We start from the raw sequence: 24,946 nt of genomic DNA on the forward strand, positions 1-24,946 counted from the left end.
TAATTATAAATTAATTATTTAAAAAATTAATTAATTTAAATATTAAGTATAATTTATAGGATATATACTTTCTTTATAATGCCATTACATATTTCTATTAATATAAAAAGTTTCAGAGCTTTTTATTCACTTTACTTTTTTGGGATTTTATGAACTGAAAAATGACAGTTTTCGTGAGAATGATATATATATATTACGTATACGTAAATAATTGTCATAGCCATAACATTGCTTAAATATTTGTTTGCCAAAAGTGTAGATGTTGTTTTGTTAGAATTGCACAAATATATCTTTTTTTTTATTGTTATCATATTTTTATTATTACTCAAGATATTCCAAACTTTCCTCACTTTTTACTTATTCTATATTCTTATATCAATACTTCTTAACTTCCGTTATGGTGAATTCTATTGTAGTGAAGTCATAATTAAAAGTTAGTTTATTTTCTTACTCGTATATTTACTTTTTAAATAAGGACAACTATTATAAAAGAAAAGAATAATATATCCATGTGTACAGCGCGCAAAAAACGGGACATCCTAAATAACTTTTGATCTAATGATCGGATCTTCACGTTCCAGAATTTTATCTTAATGGTTCGAGGGGTAGATCTAAAATATGTTTATTAATTAATACAGACGATATTTAAGATACGAATTTAGACTTAACGCACTTTCTCTGAAAAAACATAATTTGGATTATGGCATAATAGACTCGGATTTCAGATCCCCAAAATATAGGGGGTAGCTTCAATCTGACACATATGATTCCTATAGTTTTTTCAGGAGAGTGATCCGAAGTTTGGATCCTTAATGTTAATTTTACTGCTTGCATATTTCGCCATATCTCAAGAATTTTTTAAGTGAATTGAAATACTTAAGCACGCAATTATTAAATTGACAGATTCTTAGATAATTCCATGCAAAAAATTTATTTTAGTAAATGCTTATTATATTTTATTAAACAATAATCTAAAATTTTTGAATTGTAAGGGATAAAAATTTTTAAAGTACGTAATTTTACATGGCAAAATAGAACATTTGAGAAAAATCGGAAAAATTTGAGAAAAGTCGCATATTTAAAATTGGTTTCTGAGAAATCCAATTTTAAATATGCGACTTTCTTAGAAATCGATTTCTCAGGAGCTATTCAACCGATTTTTCTTAAAGTTTGCATTTTGTCATATAAAATTACATACTTTAAAATTATGTAAAAATTGCATTCAAAATTTTTTCGACTAAACAATTTACAAAATTTTTTCGGCTAAACAACTTACAAAATTTTTTTGACTAAAAAAATAAATATTTACTAAAATTTATTTTTTGCACGGAATTATCTTTGGAAAAACGAAATCTTAAAATTGGGTGCAAAAATTTTTCAACTGGCTTAAAAAAGTTCTCGAGATATGGCGAAATACGCAAAAAGCAAAATTAACATTTAGGGGTCTAAACTTTGGATCGCTCTCCTGACCTAACTATGGGGACCATATTTCTCAGATTGCGGCTACTCACTATATTTTGGTAGGTCAGAAATCCAAATCAGTTGAAAAAAATGGTATGTTTATTCAGAAAAAGTACTATATTTCTAATTTTGTGCCTTAAAATATCGTCTGCACAAATTAATTTACATATTTGAGAATATCCCCTTGAATTATTGAGTCCTAAAACTTGAAGATCCAATCATTATATCAAAAGTTATTCAGGGTGATCCGTTGTTCCTTTTTTGGCGCACTGTGCATATATCCAAAATATCTTTTCAGGCAGAAAATGAAGAACCTGTTAATGCTCCTAAATTAATGCAATGTGGTAATTATTTTTAATGAAAATTGATTAAAATTTACTAATTATATTGATTTAGGTAATTAGTTTTTCTAAATTAGTAATACAGTTGTTAACTTTAATTTTTTTCTTTTGATATATAAGTATTTTTGAAAGTTTTCTTCCTTTATCGTTTTTAACTTTTTAAGTGATTATTTATGGCGGGTGAGCCCATAAATTTGTATTTAAACAATATTGAATATCGTCAAAAGAAAATGATTTAAAATTAAAATTAATAGCTTTGCATATTTATATATTGTAAAATCATTTTTAGTTTTAATGTTTGATTCTTTGTGAAATATTTAAGGTTTGTATATTTTTGTGATAAGGTTTAATTCTTTGTAAAATAAATCATCATTATATTTTGTTAATATGTGTGTTTAAATAAATTTAAAAATTGATTACATTATATCCTAATTTACCTTTAAATTACATTTTTTAAGCAATTACATTTTTCAAGAAGTTTATAAAAAAAAACTGCTGCTGAAAAAGAATTCATAACCTTGTAAATGATACGCAATCATGGATTGTTTTTCATTGCACATTAAGTTTTCAATGTTTGTAAGACGTGCAGCCTATTTAATTTTGTAAAATATATTATTGCTTTTATTATCTTATAGCTTGTTATTAAACTGAAATAAAAATATTAACTGAAATAATTATAAACAAAACTAAAAATTTAACAAATTCTTACTCATATTTCACCTTTTTTTTAATGTAATTTACAGGAAAAACAAGTACTGCTGAAAAAGAATCTATGCTTGAATGTCCTTGTAAATCCAAAACAGTAAAGAATAATTAATTAATTATATCTTTAAAATTATTTTTCGTGTATTTTTAAATATTAATCATTGATTTTTGTTGTAACATAGGACAATACGTCCAATACTATAACATGTTTGAGCTGCGGACGAAAACAGCACACTGTTTGCTATGCTATTCTAAATCTGGAAGATCCCCCCAATATATTTTACTGCGCTGACTGCATGCTTGATAATACTAATGATGACTCCAGCTTAGACTTGGTGTATACTCTTCCAAAAGAGGAAAGAGAGGTAGGAAAACAAATATAAATTTTATATTGTGAATAAATATTTGTATGAAGTGGTTTTCATCTATGGTGGCCACTTATAATTAGACTTAAGCGCTTGCTATTTTTAAATAGCAATAAAATTGAAATTTTTATATTTGGTATCAAGTACTTTTAAGTTTACTTTATATTTAATTAATTTAAATATTATTAGTTTAAATACTATTATTTAATTACTTAAATACATGTTTAAATACTATTTAAACATGTTTTGGCATTAATTGTTATTTATTTTAGTATGTGATGGGGAAAGTTCATGATGCCTAGGAAGTCTACTCTCACAAAAATAAATTTTATTATCAGTAGTCTAGGAAAATTCAAAATTTTTTGGTACTAAATCAGTTTTTCCCCCTGCATATTATGCAATGCAACATTATTTTGGTTTTATGTTTAATTTTACTAAAATATTGAGCATTAGCTACGGTATTTTTGGTGACTTGGTACTCGTGATTTGTAGATTGTCTATAATTAGGTTTATTTTCTTTCATTTTTAGGATTTTTGCATAATGAGAAGAGCATTAGTATTCTGCACTCTTTGTAAAGTAATAACATGTAGTAGCCTACAGAAGAAGATTCATTTCTCAAAACCAGTTGCTACTAAAACAATCGAGCGCTTACTATCAGAAGGATTCATTAAAAAGTATAAACTGAGACACATAGATGTATAACATATAATTATATATTAAACTATTAAAAGTGATTTTTTTTAGAATAATTTTATTATTATGTTGTTAAGAAATCTGCAACACTTATGGTTGCATTATTCTCGTTTATAGCAATAACGAATTCAATTTTATCCAAAGTCACTTAGAGCATATTGAGGAAAGTTTAAACTAAGAACACAAAAAAAAAAAAAANAAAAAAAAAAAAAAAAAAAAAAAAAAAAAAAAAAAAAAAAAACAGCAACACAAAATGAAAATTCATAAGAGTTGAAATTTTTGCAAGTGTTGCAGAAAAGTTTTAACAACCTTATATTTTTTAAATTTATTGGTATTCTTGTTAATTGCTCTAAATTTGTAGTTTTTATAGCAAAAAAAATCGTTATTTTATGAGTTAGAAAGATTTTGTAGTTTTGATTTCTTATTATACGATGATATTCCTACTTTTTCTATGCGCTATTATTAAAGAGTAATACTCATTTATGCATTTTTGTTATAAATTAATTGTAATAAATAAAAAATATTTTTAAGTCTGACAATCATTTCGCTACAGGTAAAATCTTCGAGTCAGAAAAAATACAAATAGGTATCAAAACACATAATATCTCCAATGTTAAAATCGTTTAGTTTTATTTTATTACCCAACTTGTTAGTAGCTTCATATTCTATTGACTTAAGAATTAAATATTTCGTATTTAAATTTAATAACTTTTATCATAAATTTTAGATCTGGCAGAAATAAATATACAGTTGATGAATACAGCATAAGAAATTTTGGATTCGAAAAATACTTTCCTGATAAGGACAAAGAAAATGTTGACACTGAAGTTTTGCACAATGATTACTCTCAGGTATATGAAGTATTAGAATATAAAAACATATTAATGAGTTTTTTAATCCATGCGAAAATTTCAAATATATAAATATATTTCACAATTCATACAACAGAACAGCAAAAAATTAAAATGAAATTAAAGCATATTTTACCACTAAAGCAATTAAAAGGTTTTGGGTGTATTGGAAAAGTAATTTAAAGTGTGATAATATATGCCTCAGGTTGTGTAAAGAGTTTCTGTACATTGGTGAGTTTTTCATGAATAATTTTATGTAACTTGTATGCGCTATTTTAATTTTTTTTAAAGTGTTATTTAATTTATCATTTTATTTTAAGATTAGTATAATAAATGTTAATTGATTGCTCAATTACCATTGTCCATATTTATGCAAAAAAAAATAAATTTGAAGTAATCAATATTTTGAATTACATAAATTAACATTATAAATTTCTTGATAAATCTTTAAAAATTTCAAAAATTCGGAGGCTTAGGTCCCTTTTACCTTTCCTCACAAAATCCCGTAGGAAAAATTTATCAGTTTTATACATTAAGCACTTCATGTTGCTAAGGTACTTTCATTGCTTGCTCACAGTCAAAAAAATTCATTAATGAAAACATTTTAAGGAAACAATATAAAGAAGACTATATGGAAAACTTCCTGCCTAATTCTGGCCAACATTACAACGATCCTGATATGAGAAGTACTCAATGGATAACACTGGGAAATAATTGTTTTAGTTTCTGATGCATCAGACTTCTGAACGAATCTTAGACATTTTAGCGCTACTGATTTGAAATTTGAAATAGGTTTCTTTTTACAAGCTGCATTTTAATATTATATCCCTAAACCAGGATTTTTTAAAAATTCACTAGAGTCAATACTAAGTTTTCCCACTTCTCTACTGCTTAGAGCTTAGGAAGAAGGGGATAATACATTTAAGTTTATTATGCTATACATTAAGGTCATATATTTTTGTTTAAGTGTTATTTTCAAATGATCAGACAATTGTATATTTATGTATCTATACTTTCTTTAAAAAATTTGTGTTTAAACGTTTAAAAATATAAGAAATTAATAGAAGAGAGATAAAAACAATTTAAAATTTTAACTATTATAAGCTTCTTTAACGAGTGAAAATACTTTTCATTAATTTTTTTCTTGTGTAACACATTCTGTACTCAAAAAATGAATTTTTTTAAGTACAGATGATAATTTTCCAAATCCAGATAATCATTTAATTATTTAGGTTTAACATATTGGCTAAAAGTTCTTGTATGAAACGGCAATATTTGTCAATATTGTTAACAAAATATTCTTTCTTTTCGTAGAAAACATTGATTTGAAAGGGAGGAAAATTAAGGTAGACTGGAAAACAATTACAAGGGCCAGCGCGCAGTCTCTTAGTGTTTTCTAAAAATATTATTTTGCGTGTTTTAAATTTAAGCCATGTCATTTTATAACTTTAGCAACTCAGATTAAATCATAGTTCAGTATTTTTTTAGATAAACTATTGATAAATTTTAGTTATTTGTCTGTTGAAATTATAATTTAGCAATTTGGAAATTTTCATTTACAATATGTTAATTTTATGTAAGATTGTTAAAAAAAAATTTTAAATTAAGAAATTTTAAATTGCATTTTGCTGTAAATTTCGAAAAATTTTCTTACAAAAGTTGTCAGCTAATGAATATTATATGCTAATCTCTTTTTTTTTTTTTGGAAGACTGAATTTGATGATGTTGTTAATGACTGCGGAAATGGAAGTGACGAAATAACGTCAATCTATGACACTGAAGAGTACAGTCAGACAGACGTTATCGAAAATTCCATTAATCAGGTAACACAAATTTTATCAAAATGCGTTTTGAATAAATATTAAACATTAATGAATGTCAAATATTTAATTATGTTTAAATCAATAGAAATATTTATTAAATGACTATTTTATTATACTACATTCTAATTAAACAGTAAAATGATAAACTGTTTCAATCAACTCTTTTGCATTTAGCAAGTATTAACAATTTGACATTTCATCAATAAATGCAATATCATTTTATTAAAATTTTATTTTTTAGTTTCAATCCTTCTCCCAAATGATGTTCCTTTTAACCAATTATTTCCACAGTCTCTGTATTTTTCTGAGGATTAAAAAATACACTATCAGCTCACATGATTTTAATTATTTATCTATTATTTTTAAGGGAAAAGAAATAAATTCGATAGTATTCTTATTTTTTAATTTTATCAACTTGTACAGGCATGTTAAAGTTCAACCCATTAGTAGTTATTGCAATTATTTATTTAAAAATATTTTTTTCATGTGGCTCTCTACAATTTTATATTTTGATGGCTCTCTACAATTTTATCTTTTGCTTGCTAACCAAACTTAATGATTTTTTGACAATTTCAAATTTAAAAAGGTTTTAACTAAAATTTTTTTCCTGGTTGATTCTATAACATTAAAAAATTTTGATAAACAGAATACTATTCGCAAATTGTGATTTGAACTTAAATTGATTTGATAAGAAACGTCACTATTATTTTTTTCTATTAGGTGCAAGCTATGAATCTTGGTAATGATTTCGTAAGTGAAAAGCCTATTCGCCTTTCCCAAGAGCGTAAACCTTTTTCGGTTTGTATATGATACGTTTATGAAACTTATTTACTTATTTTTATCACTTTACTATATTTTACTGGAGCTTTGAGTTAAAAAATATTCTGGCAGTTTCAAACAACATTTAAAAACATATTTTCTTTTATTAGGAGCAGGCTATGAGTATGGCCAATGATTTAAATGAGGAAAAATTTCATCGCTTCTCCCAAGAGCACAAAACTTCCTTGGTTTGTACATAATATATTGCGGTATTAAAGTTTATTTAATTATACTAAGCTGCAAGAAAAAAATGTTTCGTTTCTTGGCAAAATTTCTGCGGATTCTTAGGCAAAACAACCTCCTGAATCCGAACATGACTCCCATTTTCCTAAATCACCAACTATTTTTCAGGAATGCTTCTCCCCTTGTTTATCACTTTTCCATCGTTCTGCATCTTTAAATTTGATTTAGAGGAAGAGAAAGAATTTTAACTAGCAAATATTCTTCTAAAGGAGTTGGAGAGATTAAATGCTTTAAAACATGAGCAGTTGTAAGAATGAAGGAGTTTCTAGGGACATTTTCCCCCTTTAGATGTAAAAGACGTCATTAAAAGTAACGTTTTTTTTTTTTTTTTTTTTTTTTTGAAAATTTTTCTAATATTTTTTCTTTCTGCCTCTCTTTTTCTTCCTCAAAATCTCCTATATACTATAACAATTTAGTCGCAATTTTCGCTAAAAGCAGGAAAGTGAAGAGAAATCAAAATGTTCTTAATAGAATATATTCCAATCTTTCCGTCGAGAGGTTCAGGACAAGAGATAATTTTACCTTAAATTAAAAAAAATAATCATTAAAAAATTTTTGTAGATAGTTTACTTATTTCTACATATTCCTGCTAATTTTTCCGTTACAAGTTATTAATATACAAAAGTGGGTAGTGGGAATTCACCAAGCTATGATAAGAAAATTCGGAAGACTTACTGTTCAAGGACTTCTTCACATACACCTTAACCATTTTTTGCCAAAATTGTAACTATATATTTTAATTTTTGAAGATGTTTGAAATGGGAAAAGTAGAATTAAAAGCTGGAATATATTGAAAATAAGTTAATTTACTTCTGCTTGATCTAAAGCTTTATTATTGCCTGAATATTATGAATAATTGTTATATAGGAAATAAATTAAGTTCGAATCTGGTTATAATCATTTATAAAATTATATGTCTTGCGAATTTATGATTTTTTATTTTCAATTTAGTTTCGGGTTTTAACAAGAAGTTTCAGAACCTAGATACCTATTTAGTATAAAATATATTTAATCGCAATAGTTTTTATGTAGTTAAATACAGAAACTATAGAAAGTTCAGTCAAATTTTACTGCGCTAACGCAATGATATAGTATTAAAAACTGTTTTGAGTTCAATTTTCGGAAACTAAAGTACTAGAAATTAATTGAAATAATTACAAATAAAGAACATTTCAAATTGTAGAAATATGCATAAAGGTGTTAGCATGCCTGACTCTACCCAAAGGAAATAGGGAATGTATTTACTTCATTCAAAAAATTATAAAATACATTGAACACTATACATCAAAATAATATTTTTATAAATGAAAAATAACAACGTTATATAATCTAAATAACTATCCTTAAATTATATACATTTTTCCCTATTTTAAATTTATTCATTATTTATAAAATTTCGTAAATTAATTAAAAGTAGTAAGACAAAATATGAATAAGCACTACAAGCAAGGAGATTAGAACTTACAAAAAATTTCCGGGACATACAATACAGAGAAAATGTTTAAAGGTCAGCGGCAATTTATAAAATGGCTGTAAGAAGAAAATGTTTAAGTTACATGAAAAAGTAAAACAAAGGGAAGAGCGATTAAATAAGAAGAAAGCCTCATATTGAACACAAACGCAAAATATATTAAAGTTATGTAGGTGTTAAAAGGTTGGTAAAGTTCATATAGTCAAAATAGAGTTCGTATTATTTTTTTCCAACTTGTTTGGCAATGTCTTGGAATGTTATAATTTGTCCGTGTTTCGTTTCGCAATTATAATTTTCCGTGATATCTTATTATAATTTTTATGTATTTTTTCTAGATGTTTAAATTTTTGGAAGCATTTTTATTTTTTACAATAAATGAACAAATTTTATTTTTCGAATTGTTATGACATTAATTGATATTTATGACATTTTATTTTTCCAATTAAAAATAAATAACAAAATTTTTATAGGTTAGATCTTCTGTCGCAAATCGATCATCTCAGAAAAGAAAGCTCTCCACTTCTGAATCAGTGAGAAGATTTCTATTATTATTATTTTAATTTTAATATTAAACTAATTCTAAAGCAAAAAAGTACATATCTAAGAAAAGGAGTTGATAAGTTGAAGATATTGTATTAATAAAAGGGATAGAAAATAAATTATAAGGATAATATTTACAAATAAAAATTTTTTTTTGAGCAATCTAGAATTCCTAACGTAGTTTAGAAAGCAACGACATACGGATCACAGTCTGTAGCCATCTGAGAGATAACATTTATGGAAAAGAAAAAAATAGTAAGAATTTCGCAAAAATTAACCAAGAGTGCTTCTTGTAGCAGAATCAAAGTATAATAAAGATGTACTCTTTTATCTTGCTTTTAAATTAAGTCGTGATATTTAAAAGAACCAATCATAAGCAAAACGGCTGAATATCCATATATTACGTGAAATTAGCTTTTGAAAGACTATGAAATAGGAAATTTTACAATGTTTTTTTATTGTATGTCAAAAGTTTAATAATTTTCTGACAGTTTTCCAGTGAAGAAGTAATTTATAACAAAATATTTTTAAAACAATTTTAATTGTTAGTAAATATTGTTATTCCTTCACAATCATGAATTATTTTTAATAGTAAACAGTTCTCTAAAGCTGGAGTGAAACACAAACAGCTAATTCATACATATCTGATAAGGTCAGACAACTAACTACTCACTTTGAATAGAATTCGAAGTAAATTGTTTTTGCAAGTTTATATTTCTTAGTGACAGGAATAAACATAAATTATTAAAAAATTCAACTTATAACTTCAAAAATTATTTTTCAAACTAAAAGTGCCAATTTTAACGATTTAATTTGTTAACTAAGCCAATGTAGCTCCAATTTTTTTCAGTAATTCAATTTTTCCAAAGTTTCCAATTTTTTTCAAATAGTTTCAAATAGAAAACCTCTTTTCAAAAATTATTCAATAGTTTTTCCAAATAGTTTTAAATAGTTTTTTTTCAAATAGCAATGAACACAATGCATTGTAAATCAAAAATTCTATAATATTGTAACAAATTTTAAAATTAAAACCTACGTTTAATTCACTTAAAGATTTAGAATAAAGAAAAAAAAACAGCACTTCTTGGAAACTAGCATCTCTTAAAAATTGTTCTGTGAATTTAATGACTTAATTTTGTTTTTTTTCCAGCTTTTGACTCCTGATAAATCAGAAGAACTTTTTCAATCATCCGCTTCGTACAGAGTTAAAAGAGTAAGAAAAGCAAAACGCTTCATAGAGTGAAAGTCATAGGCTGAAAATTTGTCAACGTTTATAAAATTTGTTATTTTCTCCGAGCTACAATATCTGTCTCTTAGTTTGTTGCAAAAAAGATTCATTTATTTGCATTTAATTTATTGTATTCATCAGCACATTTAATAAAAGTTAAGTAGTACAACAAGAAAGCTATTGCTTTTATTTAATCATATGTATTCATATCATTAACATATTTATTCATGATATTTATATGTTGTTTCGTCAGGTTCATTGGGAGTTTTAATCAAACACTTATTATGTAATAGCAATATTTCCCTTACTACATAACCTAAGAAAAATGTCTGCTTTTATACTGCTTTACAATGTTAGTAGCCGCCTGTAAGCGACCAGCTAGTTTGCGTACATGAACTCATTTAAACTTAGCATTAAGACTTCCATCGCCATTCTACACTGTCTTCCGCCTTCACGAAATCACCGCTTCGGGGTTCCACATTGATTCCTCTGCATTCGTCCGCATTGCTTCGAATCTATGGCATTGGTATTTCTAAAAAAAATTTAAAGAACCAAGTAACAGTTGTACAGGCTTGCAGCTTCCTCTATATGGGTCATTCTCACGAAAACTGTCATTTTTCAGTTCATAAAATCCCAAAAAAGTAAAGTGAATAAAAAGCTCTGAAACTTTTTATATTAATAGAATTATGTAATGGCATTATAAAGGAAGTATATTTTCTATAAATTATACTTAATATTTAAATTAATTAATTTTTTAAATAATTAATTTACAATTAATTAATTTTATAATTTTTATGTATTTTTTCTAGATGTTTAAATTTTTGGAAGCATTTTTATTTTTTACAATAAATGAACAAATTTTATTTTTCGAATTGTTATGACATTAATTGATATTTATGACATTTTATTTTTCCAATTAAAAATAAATAACAAAATTTTTATAGGTTAGATCTTCTGTCGCAAATCGATCATCTCAGAAAAGAAAGCTCTCCACTTCTGAATCAGTGAGAAGATTTCTATTATTATTATTTTAATTTTAATATTAAACTAATTCTAAAGCAAAAAAGTACATATCTAAGAAAAGGAGTTGATAAGTTGAAGATATTGTATTAATAAAAGGGATAGAAAATAAATTATAAGGATAATATTTACAAATAAAAATTTTTTTTTGAGCAATCTAGAATTCCTAACGTAGTTTAGAAAGCAACGACATACGGATCACAGTCTGTAGCCATCTGAGAGATAACATTTATGGAAAAGAAAAAAATAGTAAGAATTTCGCAAAAATTAACCAAGAGTGCTTCTTGTAGCAGAATCAAAGTATAATAAAGATGTACTCTTTTATCTTGCTTTTAAATTAAGTCGTGATATTTAAAAGAACCAATCATAAGCAAAACGGCTGAATATCCATATATTACGTGAAATTAGCTTTTGAAAGACTATGAAATAGGAAATTTTACAATGTTTTTTTATTGTATGTCAAAAGTTTAATAATTTTCTGACAGTTTTCCAGTGAAGAAGTAATTTATAACAAAATATTTTTAAAACAATTTTAATTGTTAGTAAATATTGTTATTCCTTCACAATCATGAATTATTTTTAATAGTAAACAGTTCTCTAAAGCTGGANAATAAATAAAAAATAAAAATTGATAATTTTATTTTTATTCTTTTGTTAGCTTGCATTCTGAAGGACACTTTCCCTGAATTTTTTTTTTCGTAAGCTGTAAAACAAACATAAAATATACTGGGGACATGAAAAGGACTGTTTTTGTGAGAATGACCCATATATATTCGCTATCGCATATACGAACTCACCACTTTAGGTCTCTACATTAACCCCACTGCCTTCTGAAGTATTTATTGAATTTGAGTTGATACTCTTTTTATGAAGAGAAAGTAGTGCTAGTTTGGTTTAAAAGAATTTTAATTTCTGCAAAAGTGTTCTTCGCTTTAATATTTACATTAATTAGAGTTAACCCCAGAAGCAAAGTAAGCGTGACTAAATTTTATGTAGCCTTATAATATTGTCTTTAAGTTAAAACAGTATATAATTTATTTAATATTAGTGATTTAAGTAAAAATATCATCAACAATACTGATAAGCTATTATTTGAACTGAAAAACTTATGAAATAAATTGCATACATGCTATAGTTATAAAGTAAAAAAACGATTTAACAAAAGGAAAAAAAAACTTACCCAATTTGAATTGTTTGAACAAAAAAAGAAGACAGAAAGTTTTATAATTAAAAGCGAATTTATATCAATTATTATTATTTTATTTAAAATTTCAAAGTTGCATAATTTAAACTATTATTTAAAATTAAAAAAAAATTCTTTCACACGTAGAAGCATAAAACTTCAACGAAAATTCAAACTATTATTTTGTGAATATCTCGCTAGAACTATAGGACAACTATAATATATGTTGTAGCATACATTTGTTGCGAGTTTACAATGCCTATAAGCTTGTTATAAAAAAATAGAGCTAACAGATGTGCTTTTTTGCTACACGAAAAAAAAAGTTGCCATAATGTTTTTAATGCAAAAACGCAAATTTTGATGACGAATTTGCTAATGCAAATACAAATGATGTATAACATTTACGAGAGAAAAAAAAACTCTGAAGCAACTGTATAACAAAAGAAATCGATATATTAAGAACGGCTTTTTGTACGAAAAATAAGCCTAGTCTTCGTGACCAAAGGTTGTCATTAAATTAGTTTCGAATATTATTGGTTCTTTATTATTGAGTGATATGCATTCAAAATTATGCCTTTAAGTGATGTGAAAATTAGTAGATATAGAAAGCTGTCGATTAAATATAAAATAGATTCAAGTGAATAGAATAAAAGATGTCCCCTATAATAAAAGGATATATTTTTAAATTATTATAGGATGGCGAACTAAACTAAATGACAATAAAATTTATAAATTAAACTTACATTTTCTTGTTCTTCCATGTATTTAATACGAAGAATGTTTAAGGTTTAAAATAAAATGTACTTATCAATTGTTTCAAAAAATGGACAGTGACTAAACTTGAAAGTCCCAAGTTTTGGCCTGGACCCATATGCACACTACACCTTGTGTAGAATATTTCTCAGAAAGTATTTTTGTTAAAGAATTTTAAACCACAATTATATGAAATGAAATAAATATATGTAGCCTCTGAATAAACTACATAATTTCTTAATGTTCTATGCCTGAAAAATGTTTTTAACTAAGTCGCAAGTTTATTAAGAGAACTACGGGACTTAATTTTTTTTTCCTCACTGTTTAACATAAAGCTGCATTTTTATGGTGTTATGCACGCCTGCTTAAAAAAAAAGAAAGTTTTTTTTTTAAAAAATAAAACACATTTAATTTAATTATTTGTAAAAGTATAAAGGATATTCACACTCAACATAAAGTTTAGGATTTTAATTAATTTGGAAAAAAATTAATAATTTGTAAAGTAGGGCCAGTAAAAAACTATAGTCATCAGACCAACAAAAACTCTTTTCAAGATAGAAGAGTTTGCCATTCTATATTTCGCGTTATGACTTTTAAAAAAATTAATTGAGCATTTCAAACAACCTAAACATCCAATTTATGCCAATGCTTCCTGCAATATTTTTATTTAATAGGGACTAAACTATTTTAAGAAATGCAGAAAAGCGCTTAATAATTTTAGTGTACTTTCTACCATCCCTTAATGCCCTGAAATATCCGTAAACAGGATGATTATTTCACTTTCAAGCGCGAACTTTTTACTTGGTGTTACGACTAAGACTAAAGCGAATCGTAAAATAAAAGAAGAATGCATCGGACTAAAACAATGAAACTCGTATTCCGGTACAACAGACGACAGTATGAAGGATAATAATTACGCTCTTTTCTCGCTTATTTCGTGCTGAGCTATAAAAAAAATATTTCTTACCTCCAACTTCTTGAAGGTAGATTTCAGCATTTTCGTAGAAAGAAGAAACTGCATGTTACTAAGCTGAATATTTACGCATAATTTCTGTGAAGTTATCGGTATACTGAGAAATATTTCAGAATTTTGGATTATGATTCATTGAAATGGTGAGTGACTCACTTCTTTTTTTTTATTTTAATCCAATGAGGTACTGTAAAAGGAATATTTTGGTAAAAGTTCGAGGAAATGATTTTATTTTTAAGAGTTTATATTACCCCTCTCTACCCTAATAATAATAATCATTATGCCTTTTTGTCAGGACAATTTCACCTTTGTAAAAATATCCTTTCATTTTTATTGTTTATCCATTACCCTTTTATCTTTTCAAAGTTGTCGGATTTATTTTCTTTTTGAAAAAATATCGAAAAAACATGCTGGTGCATTTTACAATGAAGCCTCTCGGGAACGTCGCTACATAGAGGTGGTCTTTCTTGGAGGTTTCACTGTAATTGCATATTCTGAAAAATAATTGATCGAGTATACAGTTTCGAGTGCTCAAGTTGGCTAGGTAAAATATTTTGTACGCATATTTTTGGCGATTTTGCACACTAAGCCAGCCTTGATCGCATTACTCTATACAAAAGTCCAGGAATTTCTTAAGATTAATACTACTGTAAAATGTAGTCTCTTGAGTAGCAGAGAATAAGAGGTATAAATAAGCTTTATTAGAAAGTCACGGTAGCTTTCTTCTCACTCGCTATGACATCACGACATATTACCCAAAATCTAATATTTGTTTTAAAAAAAAAGTCATTTGCTTTGAATGACAGAATGATCAGGGGATAGTATGTTTTCATCTAAAATTGGTATAGTCTGACTATCTAAAGAACTCCTCCCAGAGATAGTCTGCTGCACTGCCGTTGACTATGGTTACGAGGTTGAATTATTCCGAGTAAAGAAGTAAGGTGAATATTTAGGGCAAGTTTTGTCAGGAGTTGGTAAGAGCAGTATTAAGAGCTGCCCTCATCATTTCTACCGTACATGCTTGCAGTAAGCTTTGTTTTTACTGTAAAAAGTATTTCCTTTGGATAGCGCTCTATTTGAGAAAAATTAGAATCCTTATGTTTAACGTATTTGGAAAATTACAATCAGCGGCTTTTAAGTTGCGTAGATTAATTGGGTATACTATAGCCTACGTCACAGATCGTGTTATTCCTACTAAATTTAACTAATAAACAGCATTTTCTGCGAACCTGATTTCTAGCAACAAGTAAAAGCATCAAACGAAGTGTCTTGTTATAAGTCGCTACTCGCCAGGTTGGAATTGTATTAGTCTAGTTCCTTTGGCAATAATTTATATTGTTGTTTTACCGAAATTTATGAATTTAGTAAGCATATTTAAAACTCAGTTTATTAATTAAACTAAAAGGTAAATGTTATTCCTAGTAAGTGGAAGTAGTTGTGCTTTTTTCATATTATACCCAATTGTGTGGATTAATTATGAACTTAATTCAGCTCTTAAATAAAATAAATATTACAGTATTCCGTAATATAAATTTATAACTAAATATAACTTTATAACTAAATATAACTGTATAACTAAAATATAACTGCATTTTTATTTTTAATTATTTTTGCAAAATGATCTACAAGAAATAGTTTCCTAACTGGAAAAATAACGCTTTGTCAAAACATTAACTGTTTAAATTTCAATTATGGAAATTCAACAAGAACTAATAAAATAAAATTAAAGTTATCTATCTATTCAACCATGGAAATATTGCTGAAATTCTGACAACACAAATTAAAGTATGTATAGTTAATATTTCTTTTGGTGACTTCAACTTCTAACTCATATTATGGTAATTTTAGTAACATGAACTTGAACCAGAATACAAGGCATATAACAATAAATGTATAAGGTGCTTTGAATATGTAGTATGGTGATATTAGGATACTTATCGTTTCGGACTCAGTAAAATCCAATTGCACCTGTATTGTTGCATTAGGTTTTAATAACTACAGAACTTATAACGGCAATACCACAGCAGTATTTAATATCACATTCAATTAAGCATCGTAATGATAGTATGCTGTTCTTTTACGGCATTTGAAATAAGTACTGATATTAGTTCAAAATTTAATATAAAAATGTTAGTGTCGTTGCTAATTATTATTTGAATTGATCATTGCTAATTACTTTATTTGGTAATAAGCACAAAATAAAATTTGAAAAAATAAGATCTGTATTAAAAAGATAAATTAATTGAGAAAAGGTAAACGTAGTTGTACGGGAGAGCATAAAATAATGTTTAATTAATTTTTGTAACAGGTTCTACTGATGTTATGTTAATGGGTGTTTTTTAATGCGTGATAAATATGCTAATATTAGTGCCAAGATATCTAGCATAAGTATTATGAAAATAGATTTTTTGTGGTCCACCGAAAGGCATAAGTACCGGAGGAAATTTTTAATTATGGTAATGCTTTACTATCAGAAGTGGACAGTCCAAATCTTTCTTGTATCTTTATGCCAAATGATACTAAATATAGTTAATCTTTAGCTTGATGATATCAACTTCTAAAAACATGTTTTTCGTAAATTAATATCGTCAATGCGCCGGGGATTTGTTGCGCTTTATGTCAGATTATCATTATGTCAATGTTCTCGCTTATAATTATCCCACTATTGTATTGATATATTTTGCTCTAGCTATATATCAATACAATAGTGGGACAATGTCGCTTTTTTTTCAATGTTAACAATTTTTATATTTTTGTTTAAATTTCAAAATTATTTAATCATTTTTCTTAATAGGTTTTTTTCCTTTGAAAAAGAAATCGTTTCCTTTCTTATTTCTTTCCTTTTTTTTGTATTTTCATCTTATAATGTGGGTTCTATATATTTCAGCTTATGCGAAGTTAATAAATCTTACTGAATATTAACTTAAATTCTTAATTTTTCTATTTTTCTGCGAAAAAAAGTGTTTCCTTTCTTATTGCTTTACTTTTTTTTGTGTATATATATATATATATATATATGGGTCATTCTCACAAAAACAGTCATTTTCATGTCCCCATTATATTTTATGTTTGTTTTACAGCTTAGGAAAAAAAACATTGCTGGGAAAGTGTCCTTCAGAATGCAGGCTAACAAAAGAATAAAAATAAAATTATCAATTTTTNCTTGAGTCCCATTTATTTCTCTGACACATTAAATTTCTGTGAAATCCTGTGAAGCATAAAAAATATCTAAAGTCTCATGCATCAGCGATAAGAAAACTCTGACATAATTGACATAATGCGCAACAAATGATAATTAATAAAAAAAATTAATTCTTAAGTTTAATTGTGAAGGCATATCTCTTTCAGTTTGTGCATGACCTCTTAGTGTTGGTCATTACTGATTTGATTATTTACTTTGTTTCACTCCATACAATGAACGGGTACTCAGCTAGTTGTTTATAACAGATACTGCAAAAACTAAAAATAATTTTTAAAAAAAGGTTAAATAATTATAATTTTGAGATTCCGCTGAATAATAGATCAGTATTGAATTGTTCTACATGGAATGATGAATAAATTTTTGTTTCGTTCTATTTTGGTAAATTTTAGGTCTTAACCAATCACATTGTTATCTGTATGTAGTAATTCTCTTATTACATTAGATCCATAGCCTATTCTCCTTGGTCTATTGAAAACATGTCAAAGGTCATTATTTTTGGAAATACGAAGATCATTATAATAACAATTCAGTGGAGTAGTGCATGTTAGCGTTGTAAATTTTCTTCAATTTTTACTCATGTTGAATATTTATTTCATTTCTTAACTAACCAGTGAAACATGTGTTAAACGCTTTCTCCTTAACCTTTTTGAAAATAATACCGAGACTAGCTTGATAATTATTCATTATAATGCTTTTGTAATATTTAGTTGTGATGAAAGTTCTTTATCGAATACATCTCATTTTCGGATTTACGAATCATCGGATTTACCATTACTGGAATAAACCTACAACCTCTGAATATTCTGAAGCAGAGTTAAGTATTATCAAACACTAAAAATAAGTAAATAAATTTGAAAAAGAAAACAACTATTGGATACCTGCAAGTGATGTCATCGTACGTAGCTGAATACAAAAGCTGATACAAAAGCCAATCAAGTTCAACACACATGCCTGACGTCCCTTGCAGTTAAATCCGATTTAAATCACATGACTATCTGCATAATCAGTTAACTTATTCAAGTTGCGAGTACCCAATTACATATTTAAAAAAAATACGTGTTGCAGAAATCATTGTAATGAATTTATAATATTATCGAATATCTTTTTCTTTCGACAGTTAATTTAAAGGGAAGTTTTTGTTGCAAAATCTTGTCAAATACATTTTGAATTTTAACATTAAGTTTTAATAAATATTACAGCAAAATTATTAGCCAACTTTTTTAATTTAAGTAATAAATATAAATTAAGAATAATTTTAAAACATTATTTAAAAATTTTGCTTCTTGATAAAGCTTTGCTTCATTAAAATTTGCTTCCATATAAAAAACAAATCAATACCTCTGGGGATACTAACTTGGAGATTAATCGTTCTCTGGTTCAGGTCAAACTTACGATCTTCGGATGGATGAAGAGATCCGCCCGTTAAAACGGGCTGCGACGTGTGCGGCTGAAGTCTGATTCTTAGCCATAGGTGGTGCGATTAAAAAACAAGATACACATCCTCTGCCTTAAATTCACTTGATTTCACCTAGCAGGTTTGCTGGTATTAGCAAGTGACATTAAGAGCAACAACAAAGCAATTTATAATGAGAAACGTAATTTTATAATTTTGTCGCGTACTTATAAAAGTTCTGTATTGCGCAGAATCAAATTAAGCAACTTTTTCATTATTTTTAAAAATAATGGAATACAAATTAATGTAGATATATTTCAGCATTTTTTTAAAAAGTGAAAACTCTGTATAAAACTTTTGAAAGTTTTGTGTAATTTTATTAATTGTGTGAAAATTAAGCGTTAAAGAATTCACCATCTAATTCTGTTTGAAATGAAATAAATATTAATCATATCAACTGCAATTAATATTGTATTTACGAAAGAGCACTTTGCCATCATCTATACAATTATTTATAAATAAATAAAAGAGATACGAAGCTTTTTTTCTCATAAATATATTATCCCTAATGGATATGATAAATAAGAAAAATTAATTGAAATACAAAATATCAAACTATGTTTTATAAAGTTGATTAAAAAATAATTCTGTTTTAACTATACTTTAGTCTAATAATAACAGAAAAACACAGGGCACAACACCTTCAAAAGTCGTGGTTTGGGAATTTTGGTGGTGATAAGATAGAAATTGAATATTGATGTGCTTAAAATGTTTCATTTTTGTATGGATAAAAAGCAAATTATTTTTTTCCTTTTTAGTCTACTTCAATAACGTAGTTTTAAAGTTTAGATTTTTTTCCATTATTTTCTTTATTTTTCTTAACTGTCTATTAGTTTCTTAACAGAAAGTCGACAAAAATTCGGTAGGTGATGAAGGGGCAAAAAGTTTTGGCATTTCGGAAATAACTATAATTTGTATTGACATCTCACATAGATCTTTAATCGAAATTTGTGATAAAGTGACTAATGATAAAGTGAAATTTGTGACTAATGATAAAGTGGTCAAAATTTTGTTCCGATGAGCTCTTTATGAAGATAAATTTCATTGGCAGGAAACGATAAATTTCAATTAGATAAATTTCATTGGAATTAGATAAATTTCAGTCCAGGAAACGATGCGCAGTAGTTAATCATAAATGTGTAGTATCAATTCGAACCCTTCAGCTGTTTAGAAACTGGTCAAACTTTTAATTGACAACAAATTCTACTTGGTGCTAGTGCAACAATAAAATCTATAAAATTTAGCCAGAAAATGTTTGAAAGTTGTATTATCGTCGAGTTATGGTTAAAGTATGAGCATTCTAGATAGCAGGAATTTCGATAAACGTATTTAATCGTCACAGACCCGAAAGCAAGTTAAGAAAAGGTAGTAATTAGAAAAAGTTATTAAGTATTAAAGAAATAGTAATAAACGAAAAATAACAATTATTGATTCAAAATGTTTCTTTCAGTCTTAGAGTAAGTATTAGATTGGGAAGCCGCTGTCATTTCTGTGATAACTTATACTTGTTAAACTACAAAAATTGTCATTTGACTGTGTTGTTTTCTTCTGCTTTGTCAAACTTCCAATTTATGGCATTATTATCGATGAGCTAAGTATAAGGGAGATATAAGGCCAAACAGTAACACAGTATATTAGTTATATATATACATACATAGTAACGTAAAGGGCCATTTGGTGGGTCCTCTAATTGGCCTATAATTATTTCCTCTGGTTGTAGTTGCTGTAGTTCATTTACGTCGCAACTAGAGCTGCACAATGGGCTATTGGCGACGGTTTGGGAAACATCCCTGAGGATGATCCGAAGACATGCCATCACAATTTTGATCCTCTGCAGAGGGAATGGCACACCCGCTTCAGTAGCCCGACGACCTGCACGCGAAGTCGAACACTTTACGGTAGAACAGTTTAACGAGGACCAATACCGCACATCCTCGGTCCCTACGCAGACTGATCCAAGTGGTCACCCACCTGCACACTGACAGCAGCCAGTGATGCTTGACTTCAGGTGATCTGCTGGGAACCGTGTCTTAACGATCAGTCCACTGCGGGACTACTTCCTCTGGTAGGGTACACTAATACGTGGCCTAGTATGAATATTACAGGTCAAATATTAAGGGGAGTTATAGGACCAAGTAGTAATACAAAATATTAACCTCGAATTTCCTCATTTTAACGCTATTCAACACACTAATATGCATATAAATACATAGTAACCCACATTGTCCTCTAATAGGCCTATAATTATTTCCTCCAGTAGGGTGTAATAGTACCCTGTAATATAATACGTGACCCAGTATGAATAGAATCCTAATATATAAAGCGTATATATTTATAGTTAAAAACCGTTAAACTTTTCTTTATATTCCATGATAACCAAGAATAATATACTTTGGGGGGGGGGGGGAATTTGTGCCAACTTTTGGTTCAGTGTTGATCAATAATGATGGCAAAGACCTGGATAAAAATAAACTAAAGTTAACAATGCCTGTTCTGACGTCATAATACCAGTGTACGAAATAGCTCGATTTAATATTGAAACAATTACAGAGAGTAAGGGTAAACTATATACCAAGAACTAGTTATGTAGTACTCTGTTGTTCAATAGTTATAGCAAACCTTTCCCTAAGTAATTCCTCCCAAATGTCGCACAGGTATCAAACTATGTTATCAAAATGAAGTAGAACATTTTAAAAATGATAGGTGGTCGTTTCTATATTTTAAAATGAAACTATTTTGATTATACTTTCAATCGAAATTTTAAGTAGCCATAATTCTGTTGGACCGAATGCTATAATTTCAACATTATATCATCAGATCATTTTTGAAAGTTATAAGAAATATCGTTTTAGAAAATTAAAAAAAAATTCTGAAATTAAATTTGTATTGCATTACTAAGGTGCTTGTGTACGAGCCCGTCGATCATCTTTGGAATACTTAAAAAAACGGCAAACGGCATGATTTTTCGGTAACATTGATAAACTATAACCAAATTCGTGGTTATACTTTTAAGGTGTATCCTTAAAATAGATTTCTGTTGTTGTTGTTAAACTTATAATGAATTAAATGTATTTTTATGTTTAGTTATTTTTGCAAGCAAACTGTGCCCCAAATTTTCTTTAATTGAATGCTCTAAAAAATTAGTTTCAGCATATTTTTAAATATTTGTTTTAATTCCCATTAAGTATGCACTTGTTATGATACGAAACGATTTGGAGTCAATTTAGCGGAATTTGCACCAACTTTCTTAGCCGACGTGATTTTACACATTACCTTAATGAATTGCGGAATTTCGACAATAAAAAAATGTGTTAATTAAATAAAGAGGAAAACTTATTAATTTCGAAAATATTGTTATTCATTAGAAAAATATATAATCTTTTGCGTGAAAAAAATTATTCCTTTAAATAAAATTAACATCGAGCTTTTGGGACCGATTTGAAGGCGTGCTTTTTACTTATGCTTAAGTACCACTAAAATTTCTTTTCAGACAATCATTTCGGTAAAATATTTATTCTGTTGTATCTTAATCTATATTCAGAGAAGTGGCCGAAAGGAAACAATGCCTGACGCGGTACTTTGCATATTTAAAGACAAGTGCCATGGTGTCACATCGTCTGATATCATTTCAAAATACGAGTCATTATCGTCTGTTTAAGCTTTTCTTTGTAGCAATGATCGGTTTCGAAAAAGCGCTGCATTTCTGTGTGTTGGGTGGCAGCATCAAATGAAAGCGATATTGTGTGTAACGTGAAAATTTTCGATTAATGCTTTTTATATTTTTGAAAATGGTGTTAATTGGGACTAATATTTGTAAGTCAATTATTCTATATATTATATATTTATAAGCATGCATATCTTTCCGTTTCTTCTTGATAAAGTAAAAGATCTAGTAATATTTCTAATAAGACTTTCGAATGCTTCTTATGTGCTCAAGATTCTACCAGTACTGTTGTTAATTGTAATCTATTGATATATGTGAATCATTCTTATTTCCATTATGCTTCTATTTTAGTTAACTCTTTTTTTATGCAACAATTGTATATAGGAGAGTCCTTATGTTCGAATGGTAACTCTTTTTGATTATGTAAGTCAATATATAATTTAATATAAACCCTGATTTATTGCCTTTTTTTTATTTTAATAATTGAATTGTTGAGAGTTGGTGATTTTCAATTATATATAAACCGATCTAACCGAAAAAATAAGTCTTATTTAAATTCCAACTAGAGATATTCCCATTTATATTTCTGCATTTACAGCAGCAACTATTCTTAAGTTAACATAAGTTTCCATATTTCAACCATTTGTGTAGTTATAAGGACTGAAGGCAAAAATAACAGGGAAATTTAAGGGAGTGAAAAAAATTAAGAATGTTTCAAATATCACATCATATATTGAAGATAAAAGCATAATGTATATATATGTGTCCTAATCAAAAATACTAATAATTAACAGCTTACTTATTTTAGTTAATAATCGTTCGAATTATTACGATTCCTTTCAATTTACTCCAGTTTAAGTACTAAATTAAGTACTTTATTTACATGAGTTTATCTTTTAATACCTAATATCGTTTGGGTTATTCTAAACACTTAAAGTAAGTATAATATATAAGGATTCGATATTATATACTGGAAGATGATAATATATAGTACAGTCTTGCGTATACGAGATAAATTGCTGACCATATAACTGAGAGCTAAATTTCGTAATTTTTCATCTCGGTAGATATTTCTTTGCAAAAATTATAATTTGGAAGAATTAAATTCTGAAATGAGTTGAGTTTTAATACAGATTTTAACAGAACTGATTCTTTAGCACTGATAATTATTGGCTTAACATTAATGCATTTGTTTATTAAATGTAATATTAATTACACTGGAGAAACAAATTTCTATTACATTTATGCAAATACTTGATATTGTCTAATTCGTGAGTAAAGATCCTAAAGTTACAGATTGTTAAGTCTGTTTTTCGTCGAAATGCATAAGTTTAAAAAATTCTGCAGAAACTAATTTTTTGATAAAATTAAAAATAGTTTTGTCTTAAGGGATCAATTCGTGTTAGGGCCGATATAAGAAATGACAGTACTCAATGAACACCTGGCGTTTTTAGGTAAAGTATTAAATGCAATAATTATATTTCTATTATTAGGCATTCCACAGAATAATATTACATTCTCTTTTAGTACTAAATCCGCACTTATACTAAGTTCTAACTCGTAGCATCAAACATGACTGTGTTTTTACTTTTCCAATCAATATATTTGCTATAGAACAGAGAAGTGATTTTAAAATGCGAATAATGGAATGCAATTTAATGCTCGCAAATTATATTCCGGTAGTAAGTATATTATCCAATTGTAATTATCATTCATTACCATTACTATTATTATATGTGATGATAATAATAATTATTTTTAATTACAGTTATTATCAATTGTAATTATCATTCATTACCATTACTATTATTATATGTGATGATAATAATAATTATTATTAATCACAATTATTATCAATTGTAATTATCATCAATTATTATAACATCAATTATGAATAATCATAAATATTATCAATTTCAATGATAGTGATCATCAATTATGATAATCATTATTTGTAATGATTTTCATAATCATATTCATAACATTAGCATTAATCATGAATAATCATAATTATTATCAATTTGAATGATAATGATTATCAATTACGATAATCATTATGTAGCTATCATTATTTGTAACGATAGCTACAATTGGTTGCTTCCAATTCGAGTAGTGAAGTAATTATGCTTAACCATGGGATTTAGATCAGATTTATTTGAA

The 24,946-nt window shown here is 27.2% G+C and overlaps 2 protein-coding genes and 1 long non-coding RNA gene across 6 annotated transcripts in view; 2 read left to right on the forward strand and 1 right to left on the reverse strand.

The window, feature by feature from the left end:
* Positions 1 to 10,717, forward strand: part of LOC107454714 (uncharacterized) — a 22,918-nt gene extending 12,201 nt beyond the window's left edge. For both annotated transcript variants that reach the window (XM_043044837.2, XM_016071989.4), the window contains 10 exons: positions 1,760 to 1,805; positions 2,546 to 2,604; positions 2,690 to 2,872; positions 3,402 to 3,547; positions 4,294 to 4,417; positions 6,127 to 6,240; positions 6,961 to 7,038; positions 7,170 to 7,247; positions 9,244 to 9,303; positions 10,464 to 10,717. In XM_043044837.2, the coding sequence (XP_042900771.1) occupies positions 1,760 to 1,805; positions 2,546 to 2,604; positions 2,690 to 2,872; positions 3,402 to 3,547; positions 4,294 to 4,417; positions 6,127 to 6,240; positions 6,961 to 7,038; positions 7,170 to 7,247; positions 9,244 to 9,303; positions 10,464 to 10,556 (981 nt within the window). In that variant the 3' untranslated portion in view covers positions 10,557 to 10,717. The remainder of the gene's footprint in view (positions 1 to 1,759; positions 1,806 to 2,545; positions 2,605 to 2,689; positions 2,873 to 3,401; positions 3,548 to 4,293; positions 4,418 to 6,126; positions 6,241 to 6,960; positions 7,039 to 7,169; positions 7,248 to 9,243; positions 9,304 to 10,463) is intronic.
* LOC107454720 (uncharacterized) overlaps positions 1 to 24,946 on the reverse strand; it is a 59,667-nt gene that overhangs the window by 25,099 nt on the left and 9,622 nt on the right. The gene's annotated exons all lie outside the window — the stretch shown is intronic.
* LOC107454718 (uncharacterized) overlaps positions 14,361 to 24,946 on the forward strand; it is a 28,317-nt gene continuing 17,731 nt past the window's right edge. Inside the window, exon 1 of one of the 2 annotated variants that reach the window (XM_016071994.3) lies at positions 14,361 to 14,610. Coding sequence is in view for 1 of the 2 variants with exons in the window: in XM_016071993.3 (XP_015927479.1) it covers positions 22,890 to 22,935 (46 nt within the window). In the remaining variant the exon portion in view is untranslated. Of the gene's footprint in view, positions 14,611 to 22,684; positions 22,936 to 24,946 lie in introns of those variants that run through there. The other variant, XM_016071993.3, reaches the window with a different exon arrangement.

This window comes from Parasteatoda tepidariorum, chromosome 6, assembly GCF_043381705.1.
Source record: "Parasteatoda tepidariorum isolate YZ-2023 chromosome 6, CAS_Ptep_4.0, whole genome shotgun sequence".
NCBI lineage: Eukaryota > Metazoa > Arthropoda > Arachnida > Araneae > Theridiidae > Parasteatoda > Parasteatoda tepidariorum.